Source organism: Lagopus leucura, unplaced genomic scaffold (genome assembly GCF_019238085.1).
Source record: "Lagopus leucura isolate 7727_CA_CO unplaced genomic scaffold, USGS_WTPT01 Super-Scaffold_100159, whole genome shotgun sequence".
Taxonomy (NCBI): Eukaryota; Metazoa; Chordata; class Aves; order Galliformes; family Phasianidae; genus Lagopus; species Lagopus leucura.
In genome coordinates this window covers 30585261-30600176 of record NW_024962335.1, presented here as the reverse complement: position 1 = coordinate 30600176, position 14916 = coordinate 30585261, and the positions used below count along the sequence as shown (strand labels likewise).

General features: G+C 40.6%; 1 protein-coding gene across 1 annotated transcript in view; it reads left to right on the top strand.

Moving 5' to 3' along the window:
- The window catches only part of SCUBE1 (signal peptide, CUB domain and EGF like domain containing 1), a 201347-nt gene that overhangs the window by 161973 nt on the left and 24458 nt on the right, over positions 1-14916 (top strand). Inside the window, exon 10 of the mRNA XM_042890068.1 lies at positions 14077-14193. Within this exon, the coding sequence (XP_042746002.1) occupies positions 14077-14193 (117 nt within the window). The remainder of the gene's footprint in view (positions 1-14076; positions 14194-14916) is intronic.

Genomic DNA, 14916 nt, shown 5'->3' with positions numbered 1-14916 from the left:
CTTGCTCTTGGTGTCAGCGAGATTGTGAATAGTGGTAGAGTCTGCCTCTGTGAGAAAAAAAGAGTTGCAAGATCATACCCAGAAACAATAAATGCCTCAGGCATAAATCATATGCAGTTCTAGCCAGTACAGGTTTGTTTGCCAAGTGATAGTATCTCCCATGCTGGTTGTAGCAATTATGTCTGCTGAAACATGAAAACAAATACATTCCCCCCACCTCCAGTTTTCCTCTCTGCAGCACATACAGAGTTATCATAAGTTAATTTTTTTGATTGCTGCTGCTTGAAAGAAATATTAAACCTCACAATCTGGGCTTTAAATCAATTCCTAATGGGATGACACTTACTGTGGGGAGGGCAGCTGGGGCAAATTATTCTACCTTTCTTTTCCCATGAAGCTTCTGACACAGGCTACTGTTGGAAGATACTAGATTAGTTTGACCTCAGGTCTCATTCAGTATTGCAGCTCTTATGTTCCCGTGTTAAACTCTCTAACGTATATTGCTATCAAATTGCTTTCTACAGCTTTGTCTGTTCCCCTCCCTGTGGTGTTGTGCGTGGGAAGCCAAGTAAAATGTTCCATTAATGCTTAGAAAGAGAATTTGAGGTATATTTTTCATTTGATGCTGTAGGATTTATTGTATGCATAGTGCAGAAATTATGTTACTGGACTAAAATCGTATGTATTAATGAATTACCAGGATATGAGTCAGCCTTGGAATGGTTTGAGCAGGAAGGTAGTATTCTTCCACAAACAATAATATGTAGATAAATCGTGCTGAAAGCTGTAATTCAATAGGAGTTGCTTTTAGAAAGAACCACAGAAGGACTGTATGTATATGTATTCTCCAATATTTCAGTGGTGCACTTTGAGATAATGCCATGTTACAGCTCTCTCTCATTACATTGCCTTAATTAAGATCAGGAATCCTTTATACTAAATGCTGTGCAGTGTTGCACAGGAGTCAGTGGCAGACCATGAATTACAGGCAGGCAATCAACAAGCATGTGGCAGAGACAGGAGATTCTCGATCTCAAGACAAGTTTTCTAAATACTTTCTAAACAAGCTTTTGAACAGCAATTCTTGTATATTAAGTGGCCATCAGGAGCTTGAAGTTAGCTGGGGATGCATGATCAGGACAACAGGAGGTGAAGTGCTGCATCTGAGTTTTTGGTTGAAAACTGAAACTGTTGTTATACTTGCTCTTTCAGCACCATCAAATAACGCTAGAGCATATTTTGACCCAGAGTAGTCCCTTGTTCCTTCAAGGCAGACACTACTCAGCTGTGATGGAGACAGCTTGGCAAGGAGAAGTTTTTTCTTTCCAGATATACGTCTAAAAAGCAAATGTATTGCAGGAGAGAGGGGATATCCTTCACTTGAGCTAAAGCCTCTTTTGTTTGTCTCATCGGGTTTTTAACTTGCTCTTACAAAGCTGTTGTGTAAGTACAGTTTTGAGCAGAGTCCTACTAAACATGTTTATGTTTGTAGGAAAACAAATGAACCTGCCTGAAGTTTCTTTTAATGTATTTCTCCTCTTTATATGTGACTTCTCCTACCCCACACACTTGACGTTGCAGCATAGTTTATTGCCGTAATAGCAGTAGATAACTCAACTTGCCTTTGCCTTGGAAAATGATTGATTTTGGAAAAGGATATGTTTGCTTATGCAATCTTGGCAATGTTTTGATTAAAGTACTTTGTTTCCTTAAAAAAAAAAAGTGTTGGGAAAATACTGACTTTAATTTCATTTTATATTGTCCTTGCAAAACAATGGTAAGACGATAAACGTAATATAAGCCAAAGCCAATTGCCTCCTACTGGGTTCCTCAGATTGAGAAGCCTGAATACAACAAAGCCCTCATGTAATGGGGAGGAGTGGGAGGGGTGAGAAAGAGGTAGGACAGGTAAACATAGACCCAAGAACAAGGATTATGTTTAGGAAGTCTACAGACTGTCTGAGCATTTACACTACTTCAGTCTCCAGTTTTAGGAACTTCATCACACATGAGTCTTTTGCCTTCATCTTTCTACATCTGTTTCTACTTGTATCCCAGCAAATTCTACCCTCCAACAGCCTTGAGGCTGGGAAGCCCTTGTGTTGCCCCACTGAGTGGTTGTATCCAACTGTCACATGTTGAAGTGAGTTGGCCTATACAAGTGAGTTGGCTCAAGAGGATTTTTATTTTCTTACTGGAAATAATTTTGTGTTTGAAAAGCCTGTCTCAAACACAGTCTCTTCATAATCTGGTGAGACCATTAAGGTAATAACACGAATGTCATAAAGATGTTGGGGGTGGCAGCCTGTACATGCACACTCCTTCCATGTAGCAATGATGATGTGATTGCCAAAATGCTCACACAGAGCACCAAGAAGAGCTGTCATCAGAAAGCTATACATTCTGATGCCCACAGTGCTACTACATTGGTGCTAGCATACGTAACAGATTAAAATTACCTGAAAATGCCATTGACTGTAGTTGCACTTGCATTCTCCAAACTAGGCATTCAGAGATAGAGTTTTAACTCAAGCTCATTTATTATAGCTATTTTGGCCTGCCTTTGGTTTGTCATCACTGAAAGGATGCAAATGTATTTACTCTGTCTTGCTCTGACTCATGGCCCTTCATCAAGCAGTCCCAGCCCTCCTTCATCTAATAGTGGGTAGATTTTGTAGATCATAGGAAAAATATGGAAAGGTGCTTAGCTTAGCTCATTTTCTATTGATTTTAAAAGTAATGGATTCTAAAAAGGCACAGTACTGTTAAAGATGCTTATATATTTCTGATACTATTGGCTTTTTCTGTATTTAGAAGGTTGCTGTGCACTACTCAAGCTTAGATCACTATAAGGCATTTTAAAATCTTTTAACAATCCTTTAGAAGTACATTTAAGAATTGTTATTCACAAGCATAACAATAAACAGACAAAGTAGGATGAAAGTAAGTGCCATGAGCTTGTGGTGAAGCTAAGTGTAGTGAGCTTGATAGTGAAAAACAGTAATTATATTTTAAATCTTCCTTTCCAAATGCCTTTTTAGAACACATCCCTTGGCTCCCTTCATGTCTGTGACCTTGAGCAGTCTTACTAATTTTATACCATTCTGTCTACTTGCTAGTAGGATTTTTTCCTTGTCTATAAGAGACCCAGCGATCTTTCTCACCTGCAGAAGTAATTCTTTTCTTTTTTTAACTTCTTTAAGTACCTCCAGAGCTGTCTCTGGTGATTGATGAGTCTCTCTGCAAACTCCACTCCACTAGCTGAAGGCTCTTCTGCCTTCTCTGTCCCCTTTCCCCATCCCTCAAGTTTGGTCTTGCAGGGTTCCATTTTAGTGCCAGCTCTCTATAATGTTTTCGTCAGTGGCTTGGATACAAGACTTGAAGGCATACTGGGTAAATTTGTGAATGACACAAAACTGGGAGGAATTGTTGAATCGCTCAAGGGTAGAGTGGCCTTTGAGTAGAGCAGTCACCAGTGTCATGAAGTTTAATAAGAGCGAGAGCCAGATTCTGCATCTGGGATAGGACAGTCCTGGGTCTTATACAGTCTGGGGAATGAGATGCTGCAGAGCAGCCCCACAGGACTGCAGGTATCTGCAGTTGTGATTTACAGCAAGTTCAATATGAGTCAGTAGTGTGCCCAGGCTGTCAAAAGGGCCAACTGTATGCTAGTGCGGAGGTTTGGGCACCACAAAATCTGAAGGACATAAAAATATTACAGAGCATCCAAAGGAGGGCTGCAAAGGTGTAGAAGGGTCTGGAGGGCAAGACACGGGAGTAGCCCCTGAGCCTCCTTGGTGTGCTCAGCGCAGGGCAGAGGAGCTGAGGGAGGCCTGATGGCGGCTGCAGCTCCTCACAGGGAGCGGAGGGGCAGCGCTGAGCTCTGCTGTGTGACAGCGACAGGGCCCGAGGGAACGGCATGGAGCTGTCAGGGGAGGGCAGCTGGGGGTCAGGGACAGGGGCTGCACCACAGGGAGGCTGCCCAGGGCAGTGAGCACGGCCCCAAGATGCAGGAGTTTAAGGACCATTTGGACAACACTCTCAGACACAGGGTTTGAATTTTGGGTGGTCCTTTGTGGAGCTAGGAGCTGGACTCAGTGATCTTCATGGGTGCCTTCCAGCTCAGGATATTTTGTGAATCTATGAAATTTCTTCACTTGTGATACGGGAGTACTCAATCTAAAGGAGTCTAGAGACTGTCTGTACAGACAGGATATGAGAAGAGTGCCACAGATGTATAGGCAACTTGATGTGCATGCTCCCAGCTCTATCCTCAACTGCAACACGGATCTGTGGTCTCTTCCCAGCTCCAGAAACTCAGATAACCAGCACAGCTGGTCAGTAAATCACATGCTAAGTTGACTGAGGTTATCTGTCAAGTGATTTCACAAATTGGGATAGAAGCCATGGCAGTGTTGTTTGAAATATGGTCAGAAACACGGAAACATCAGGCTAAGGAGAAATGCAGATATGTTCCCTGGTGTGAGTGACAAGGTGAAGGGCCTGCATGGAGGAAGCAAATGTTTCTGATTAGGTGAAAAGCACTGTTGCCTTCTACTCTCGGAGCCTTAGTAACCAGTATCAGTTTTCTCATTCCTCTGTCATTTGTTTGGAGCTGCTGACTGGTTCAGCTCAGCTGAAGAGAAGTGGAGGAAGAGGGAAGCTCGACCTGGCTCTTCTGATGCCAGACTCCTTTTCTAGTCCCATGAGCAGAAGGTTCCACTGCTGTTCTCCAGCTTTCCTTGCAGTACCAAGATTTAGCAAGTAGTTTCATGCTACCATGTTTGAAATACTACAGAAAATTGCTATCTGCCAGAAAGAGAAATTATCAGGTAGTCTTCTACCATTATTCTTTGTTTGCTGCTTCTTACAAAAGAGAACATGGTGAGGTCCTTCATAATGCTGCAGAATTAAAAAAAAAAAAAGCAAAAAAACTTTGACTTTGCCAAACAGCGGAGAAATAATAATGTAATGATGATGGCGGAGATGATTATGTATTTAATTATAGAAACGTAAAAAAAAAAAAAGGTCCAAATCCCACCAACTGTAGTCAAAGATACTCCCAAAGACCCCAAAGTTAGCTGCCAATTTTTGCCTGCCTGAAATTGCCAAATTCTGCAGTTTTTATCCAAAACAATAAATCTTCCCAGCCCCCTAAGGCAAATCTTTTGGTGATCCAAAAGCAAGCAAATAGTTCTGTGGCTGATACATGAGGCGGAACAAAACAGTACTTACTGGGAGCAGAATTGTCTCTGCAGTGCTGACAGGAAGAGCAATGTATGGTGGTCAGTTGACTTGGCGCATGCATTAAGGGGAACACATAGGGAATAGATATTCACTGCCTTAAGAGGTTATCTTGCAGCCCCATTTCTGCAAACACAAAGAGTCTTGAGGGAAGCTTGTGGAAGAGAATGAGCTTGTGGACTGTGTAGAAGAAAATTAAATAGGGAATTTTTGAAAGTAATGGAGAGGAGAAGGGAAAATTAATTTGCTGGTATGTGAGATCACATAAAACTCCCTTGGAAAAGTTCCTAAAGAAAGGATTGTATTTACTCTGGAGAAGGGGCAAACAGTTTAGACCTACAATTTTATTGCCAATTCTCAGTGTTTAACCTGCTTTCCTTCTGCTTTTAAACCCCAGAGACAGCACAGCCGTTTCCTGAAAGAGCAACTGGGCTCTTATGATAAGGTGTGATAGCAAAGATAAAGGAAACAAGTTGCCACTTGCCTTTAAAAACTCTCCCGATGGTACGGTTGTGTTCTTTCCAAGTGCAGTTCCTTTTGCTGTAACTTCTGCCTAAACAGTGGGAAACCAGCTGCTCTGATGTTAGTGACGGTGATGAGTTTGTTGGCTTAAGAGTTGTCCCCTTGGTGCACTGCATCAAAGACAGATCTGACTGCTGCAGATCCTCTAACCACTGAAGGAGCTGATGAATGATTACTGTCTTCTGAACTTAGTTGCTCTGATTATATGAATTAAGAGAGGCAGCCAGCCAGCCCAAGGGAACTACTTAGTTGAGTTCTACTTTCTTGTGTGTAACCTCAGACCCAGCAAAATACTACAAGAAATATATTGAGAGGTACTTGCTGGTTTCTGAAAGAATCAGGTATGCATTGCACTTTTTTAAGATAAGTTACTTATTCTTTGCCAGATTTAGCAACTAGAAAGGATCAAACTAATTTTAACTTAAAAAATTAAGCTGATGTAAGTGTCTAAGAGGTTATCTCAATAAAACACCTAGCCCTTCCTTTCTGGGATAGAAATACTTTCATAGGTTATCAATCAAAAATGCTAGACGCTGCTTAAATGCAGGTCAGGCTAAATGAGCATGGTCATCTTGCTGGTATTAAAGAAACTCATTCTATCAAAATAAATGCCTGGTTTCTATCACACATAACTTAGAGGGCATTAGTCAGCTTCAGAAACAGAGTGGAAGTATGAGAACACAAAAAAGGAGAAATCAGTGATGTCTAGGCATTCCTTAGAGCAAAATATGAGTATCTGAAATCATCAGACCAGAATAAAAAACAAACAACTGAGACAACTGTGGCTCCTTAGACTGCTCTTGCACTAAAGCTATGGTATTAATATTACATTTAGGACTGTACAAAGAGAGAGAGACTTAGCCTTTCTTAAGAGTGATATAAGAGGCAGTTTGACAGCCTCAAGAACAGAGATAATGGGTTATTGAGGTTATTATGGGTTACAGATAGCCAGTAAGTGAGGTGAAGACAAGGTGTTTCCGGGATCTCAATGTAGTGAATAAAAACAGACATTGAGGGTTACTGAGACAGTGAAGCAGAGCTGTGTAGATGATTACATTTGCAGTCCTTATTGCAGCTATGGACTGGAAGGGGTGGGCTTCGCACTCCAGGCATTGTATGCCACTCTGGCCTAAACAAATGGAAACTGTGGTCTGGTTGCATTTTCCAAGGCATATGGCTGCTCAGCAGAGTGCTGCCTTCTTGCTCATGCAGCCTGCAAGAGCTGGCAGGCTCAAGGTCTGTGCAGACCTACTGCTGTGGCAGAAGCTTGGGCCTGCAAGTAGCTTGCAAAAGAGCAACCACCTCAGTGTGGTGAACCCAGAGGAATGTGTGTGTTTACTGAAGTTAAGCTGCTGCTGTACTGGAAAGCCTTGTCCTCTGAGACAGCAAGTATCTTCTGTATGTCACAGAGCTGAAGCTAACTTGTACCCAAAGCCCTCCAGTGGGAATGTGTCTGGAGGCACATCTGCAGGTCCTTACTGATTTCCATGGTTCCCATGTGGCAAAAATATGGACCTGCGTATAGCACTGATGCCTAAATCTGTTGCCAGAAATTGGAGACATGTTGTTTGCTATAGAGTAGAATCAAGGGTTCAATTAAATGCTTTATCTAGACTGGGGAAACGGATTAATTTGATATGAACAAGTCTTTGTTTCTGATCTGAACCCTAGCAACATGCTTAAATAATGCATGCAGCAATTGTCTGACCTGTACTAGAGTGGGAAGGAACCAAAATCTTGCAAAATTTGGTGCCTATCGCTGATGTAATAATAACTTCATTTTCTACTGCACTATCTCCTTTGTGGCATATTTACATGATAAGTCACAGATTTCTAATTATTTATTTAATCTCTTTCTAGTATATTTTGCACAATTTTTTTGCAGTTTATATAGATTTATTTGCTTTATTACCACTTTGCATTCTGAGAAGACGTCTTCTATAATAAAAAGTGCATTTCCTTGCAAGCAAAATCAATTTCCTTCAGGAATCTCTCACTCCCTGATTAGCATGTTACATTTGGTCATCACTAATCACATAAGTCAATGTTACTCATAATGGATGGTTTGCACTTAAATTTCTGAAACACAAGATGTTACCGTGCTATTTAGACGCTTACGTTCACGTTGAAGTATAACAATTTAGGCCAGATCTGTTTTTCTGTCGGTCATTAGTACGTTATTAACAATTAAGTCTCAGCAGCAAGTTTGATTGCAAGTGAGTAATGCAGTGGGAAGCCTAAATGGGTGTGGTTTCTCAATTATTTTTAAAGGTTTGGGGTTATGGCTTTCCGGTTTCCTTCTTTTTTTCCTTTCCCTTTTTGTTAGCCGACTTCAGAAGCACTCAGTGGGAAAGCAGTGAAGCAGGAGGTGTGTATATTACTAAATCTTTCCATGTTTCCCCTTCATTGGTTTTGTTTTTGTAGACAGTGAAACGCAAGAACTTAGCTATACGCCGTTCCTTCTACTTGGTGCTGGATGTATACTAGAGTTATATTCTCAGATGGAGGATGTTTTTTTACTAACTGTGAACAGGACTAAGTCACTGTGGATCAGAAAACTTGAGCTATGGTGGAAACCCCTCATGTGGTGGCTATAGCAAAATAATACCTTTCCCAACAGTGAATTTAAGCCAGCATTTGTTGGAGAATGTAGCTTGAATCATGACTCCCTGTGGTCCAGCAACCACTCAGATTAAGATATGTGGTTTCCCTAATGTCTGTCAAGTGCTGTTGGAAACCACTCTGGCTGGGCTGTAAGGTGAACAACATTACATGGGTGGTATGAATTCCCTCCAGAAATCAGAGGATGGAGGGGAGGAAAGGGGAGACAGAAAATAACTTTCAGCCAAATATACATATAAAAAAGCATTAGTGTTTATTTTAAAAACGTCATCTAACAGTTCTTTAGAATTTCTATGTATGTGTGCTTAATGAATGAGAAAAAGGAAAAGCTCTGTTTCTCAGAGAAACCAGCGACTTGGAAGCTGAGAAATGTGTGCACAAATGTTCTGCCTCACCTTGGGCTTGCTTTGTGTGCGTGATCGGTTGAGTGGGGTACTCCACGCTGAGTCTGCACTTGGTTGGGGCTTAAAAATAAACAAGGGGGTGTGAGAAGGCTGAAATAAGGCTGTGTATTATTGTCACTCACTGCTTTCCCACTGCCCTGATCTATGGCTTTGTGTCCAAATGGGACACAGGACCAACCAGGACCATCGCTTCCAGCCTAGGGATTATCTGAAAACCAGGTATTCCTTGGTTTGCATGTGCTTCACAGCATCCTGGGCAGCACTTGTGAAATATAGATGTCTTTGCTGCTGTAATGAAGGTTACTTTAACTTAGGGAAGGATTGGGAGCGTATGGAACAACGACTGTGATACCAACTCTAGGTATTAATGTGATACTGTGACCATTTTTGTCAGCATTCAGGGGGTTATGAGTCACTTTCACTGATGAAGGAATCAATAGTAGAAGTACTTATTTCCTATTTTTTTTTTTTTTTTTTTTTTTTTCTGCCCCCCCCCCCCCAAAAAAAAAAAATCTATTTACATTAAATTTATTAAATTATTATTATTAAATAATAAACATATTTTACATATATGCTGTAATCCAGCAGGTATGTCTCTTCTTGCCTCAGTGAATAAAAGCAAATCAAATATTAGATTGGTTCTTTGCCCATAGTGCCCAGAACTGTTCCAATACTAAAACTGTATCATAGCTTTTGATTGTCTCAAAGCTCTTCTTGTCTTATTCTCTATGGCACAAATAGCATCTCGTCAAATAATGATTTCCCCTTGCCATGTTCTTTACCAGCCTCATCTTTAAATATTTAGTGTTGAGCACTTTGCTAGCAATGCTAATCCTTTTTGAAATGTTCTGTGTTACACCAAAATTTTCTGGTCTTTGATTTCTTTTAATTACTCTCAAATTTACTGTAGAGAAAAAAGCGATGGCAATTGAGAATATAAGGTACTGAATTTGAGAACTGGAAACAGAGTACAGAAAGAAGCCTTTCACTTCAGAACTGCTGGTAGGAATCCAGCTCAGTTTCAGACTTAGCAAAAATCATTACTGTGTGATGGCTTCTTGGTGCCCTGCTCTGTACAGTCACAAATGAGTCAGAGTCCACATCACACAAACCACCAGAACAATTAGTGCTACTGTAATTGGGGTCCTGCTGGCAGCATCAGTGGAAAAGGCAGGGACTGAGCACGGAAACTGAGCAGCTTTCTCCCTGCTCCTTCAGGTCACCTCTGAGACATAACTGTGTGAGGAAGCCTAGAAGAAAATAGCTCAGAGGTGTCTCTCCTTCTGGAGGTAAATGGAAGACCTTATTTGTCAGTACTGACAATCTGACACACACTTACAAACATATTCAAGAAAAATAAGTATCATTAATGTTGAATGTGTGAAAGCCTGAAATTTTATAAAATTTATAATATATATATATTTTATTTTTATATATATATACTATATATATATATATAGCTGAAAAACTAATTAAAAAATCCAAAGTTCTGGCTTAAAATAGTAGAAACAGGGCCAAACAAATATTATAAAGCATGACCACCGCTGGCAACAACCACTTCCCTCAAAAACAAAGGAAAATCCTACTCTTTTATTAAACCATTGAACAATCTGTTCAATTTGAACCCCTCCCAGGCAAAAAGGAAGGAGTGCTTGCACTGTTCAGATATTCTCTTTGGAGATGAAAATGTGGATTGATAGAAGAGATGTTGGATTTTATTCAGAGTTGATTCTTTGATGTCATGGAAGCATTGACTGGAAGGAGAGCGTTCAGCAGCACAGGGTACCATAAACAGAGTATTTCAGGTTGGTCTGGGGCATCCGGGGTGCACATAAATCACAGAGCTGTGGAGGTTGGAAGGGATCTTTCAGGTCACTTGGCCCAGTCCCTGAAACTGGCACCTCTACTGTGTTGTCAGCTCCAGTAGTAGGGAGTTCCTCACCTTAGAATGATGTGCTACCACCGGAAAAGTTATCTCCAGCAGGAAACTCATCCTGTACTATCAGGGATGAATTTAGCTCTATAGTTTTCACAAGCTTCAAACAGTTAAACTGTATGGATGTCTCACATATGTTGAAAATAGTGATCGATGTGATTGGAATTTCTGGGTAAAGAAAAAATAAAAAGAATGTGCTGAATTGGATGTCGGACTAGCAAACTAAGATTAGCATTAGCAATTCTGAAAGGTTCTGTGACAGATCAGCCCATTTGTGAATGCATGCCAAATTCAACTAGAATAGTCTAAGAACTTCAAGTTTCCAGTGCAGTTCCTTGAAAAAAAAAAAAACGCTTTGACTTTTCATGATAAAATGGTTCAAAAACTTAATTGAATTAATTCTGAGTCACTTTTAAAAGCACCTCAAACCAAGCAAGTTCATTTCACAGTGTGAGGAATTCACTTTGACCCAATTAAAAAAAAAAAAGTTTGTGTGTGTGAGCATGTGCATGTGTTCATGGTGAATCTGACCACAAAGCCAAAAGAAAACTCATTCATTCCCCCACTGCTTCAGCTGTAACCTGCAACATACCTACCTTCGTATTTTTGGGCTTCTCTTCAGCAGATAACACTGACAGATTGCATAGATGTGTTTGTACTAAAGAGCTGAAGATTGGATACCTATGTTCTTTCCCAGTTGTGTGGTATGCACAATTTGAAGCCCAGATGTGTGGATATGGAAGAATAGAGTAATTCCCTGATCTTCAGCCTTATTTATACAGGATATCAGTGTATCGTGGGGGTAGTGGGAAATAAACACATCTTTTCATGAAGAGAACTATTGCAGGCAACTACAAAGAGGTGATGTCCAACTTCAGAGTTTCTGGGAGTTGAAGAAATAATAGCACCTAGAACAAAGATTTCAGAGCTTAAAAAGGGATGAAAAAAAGTGCAAGAGGATTTGAGTATCCTATATCACACTATGGGTTTCTTTTAGCAGAGTGCATGTGGTGCATACTTTTCCCTTTTCTATGGCCAGTGCTGAATTCCTCAGGGGACTGGTGATTCTGCAGGCACTGCCCTGCGCAAAGCTCCATCCCTGGGCAGCATCAGCCCTGCCCTCAGCAGGCAGGAGCAGAGGGTGACAAGGGCTTGTTGTTAAGCAAGGGAAAAGCTGTGTGGAGGTTTTCCACATCGGATCAGCCAAAGCAAGAGGCTGAGTTTAGCAGAGGCTGGATTTATGAGAATGGTGGCACTGGTGGGATGAGAGGCTTAAATGGCTAAAAAAATCTTTTTAGAGTGGGCTTTGATTGCAATAAAAGCGTTTGTTTCTGCTAGCCAGTGTAAGCAATGTAGGTTTATGAGCAGCTGATATTTCGTGCAATAATTCATGCAATGGAAATGCATTTGTCTATCTCAAGTGTCTGTTGTTTGGCAAGCAGATGACTGGTCTTATTATTAGACAGACTGCTCTTTACGCAGGCAGGGAGGCTACAGCTCCTTGTTAATTTGAAGAAAAACCTGTAAAGTTCTGTGCCGTGATGCATAGCAGCACAAAGCGGTATGTGTGGCAGCAGCACATAAACCACACTGAATAAAATAATACAGGATAAGGTCACTGTTGAGAAATGTGAAATTATCCTTTTTCCAAGGTCCCTCCATGGTAAGTCAGAGGCCAGCAAATTGAACTACCTCTGCAAATTTCTTGCTGTAGTGAACAAGGCTGCATGGAATGAAGCCATGATGTATGATTCAGCTTGTTAGGCAGTAAAAATCCTTTAAAACTGTAACTCCAGTATTCCTTCCCAAATAATTTTACTTTACATATTCATTTGGAGAAAACTGAAACAATTTGCCATCAATGTGTATTCAAAAGCCTCATATTTCCAACACTATAAAGGAAACCTTAAAAAGAAATTACTTCCTCAACTTGAATAGCGATACAGGAAAATGGATTAAGAATGAACAGATGCAAAAAAAAAAGGAAATTTTGATTGTCTTTTTATATCATGTGATCATAGCAAGTGGTCGAGATGCACACCTAAAATTGTACAGTAGATTGTTCTGTTCGTTATGTATACTTCATTTCATGTTACACATTTGCCTGAGCAGTAGCTTTCCATGTTGTGAATTCTTTTTCTGTGCATGTTTTTAAACACTCAGAACTGGATATCATATAAAATATATCTGTTTACAACATTGTAAATTCATGTATAAACTCTCACAAAGCCTTTGGTTTTATGTACACATACATAAAAGCTTGATTTTATAGTTCTTGAAGTTAAGTATTTGCATTTATAATAGCATGAGGAGATCTAGAATGTTTCATTAAACATCAAAATTTTATAAGTAATTCTTGGATATAGGAATGGGGTAGCATACCATTAAGTGTATGTGATTTTCCACATTTTCCATGCACATGCTTTTCTGAACATGTACAGTGTGAAAGTCTCAGTTATGTGAAGTAATGGTGCTGCTCAGCTAATGTTCTTAATGAGCAACCCTAGAAAGTGTGCGAGCTATTAAAGAAATCCTATTCCTTTCCTTTATCCCTCAGGAGTATTGTAAGAGTGTGATTTTTTTGTTTGCTTGTTTGTTTGCTTGTTTTTGAGAGGTACTTCTGATGCCACTGTATTAATTTCTCTGGCCTTTCAACAAAAATTACCTAATAAAGAGGATTTTAGGAATATCAATTGTTTGGAGACAAAATTCACTCGAAGGTGCTGCTATTTTGCTCACGTTGCTATTTGAAGTACCTTTAATGTAACAGCTTTTGGCAAGTCCATTTTCTGTGAGGACTGCTGTCAAATAAACCTTTGTGTTGCCCTGCTCAGCAAAACCTTTGTACTGTCTTTGAAGTAATGTGCTGTTAATTGCTTTCTTCATAAGCTGCTGGATCGAAGATTCTGTGTAAATAGGAGTTTCACATTAGTGAGCAGCAATAATTAGAGATGCCTGGCTTTTTGAAGGGAAGAGGTCAGATTCTCTTGAATTAGGTAGAATGTGGACTTTGGACTCAGATTTCTTGTATCTTTGGTGCAGGGAGTCTGAGCTCCCCAAAAATCTTAATACCCTCACAACGCTGCTGGGTATTAAGGTTCAGAAGTTAAATGTTGCCACCTAATGGTGAATATTTATAACACAGTCTTCATGTTTAGTCTTCTGTTACCTTTCTCTGCATACAGAGTACTTTCTTTATAAGGGACTAAAGGAATGAAACAGATTGTATTCAGATTTTATATGAAATGGGATCTACCAGGAAGAAGAAGATACTGCAGCTGGCTGTGAAATCCCAGCCATTCATTTTAAATGAGTTCTAACTAATTAATGCTTTCTCTATGAATTCAGATATAGACGAGTGTTCATTTGAAAGGACCTGTGATCATACCTGCATCAACTACCCTGGAAGCTTCGAATGTCTCTGCCATAAAGGCTACACTTTGTATGGGCTGACACACTGTGGAGGTTTGGAAATACTTTTCTGCATCTGTTTGCTTGTTTGCTTTGTGAACTGTTTACTGAGCCACACGTTCTTAAGCTGAATATGTTAGATCAGGAGTTGATAAGATGAACCAAAACAGTTAAAGCTAGAGTAGTTTGAGCTGGGTGTCACTGAAATTTCAGTGTCTCAAATCGGCTGAACTATTCCCTGAAGAATGTAAAAAACAATGGCCTAGCATTTTTGTTACAGTGATATACACAGCAGCCTCAGAACAGAATTACAGAATCACAGAATGGCCAGCGTTGGAAGGGACCTCAAGGATCACCAAGCTCCAACCCCCCTGCCACATGCAGAGCCACCAACCTCCCCATTTAATACTAGACCAGGCTGCCCAGGGCCCCATCCAACCTGGCCTTGAACACCTCCAGGGACGGGGCATCCACAGCCTCTCTGGGCAGCCTGTTCCAGCACCTCACCACTCTCTCTGTAAAGAACTTCCTTTGGATATCCAACCTAAATCTTCCTTCCCTCCACTTAAAACCATTTCCCCTTGTCCAGCTGTTATCTACCCTTTCAAAGAATTGATTCCCCTCCTGTTTGTAGGCTCCCTTTAGGTACTGAAAGGCTGCAATGAGGTCACCCCACAGCCTTCTCTTCTCCAGGCTGATGGAGAGCCCAGCTCTCTCAGCCTGTCTTTGTAGGGGAGGTGCTCCAGCCCTCTGATCATCTTTGTGGCTCTCCTCTGG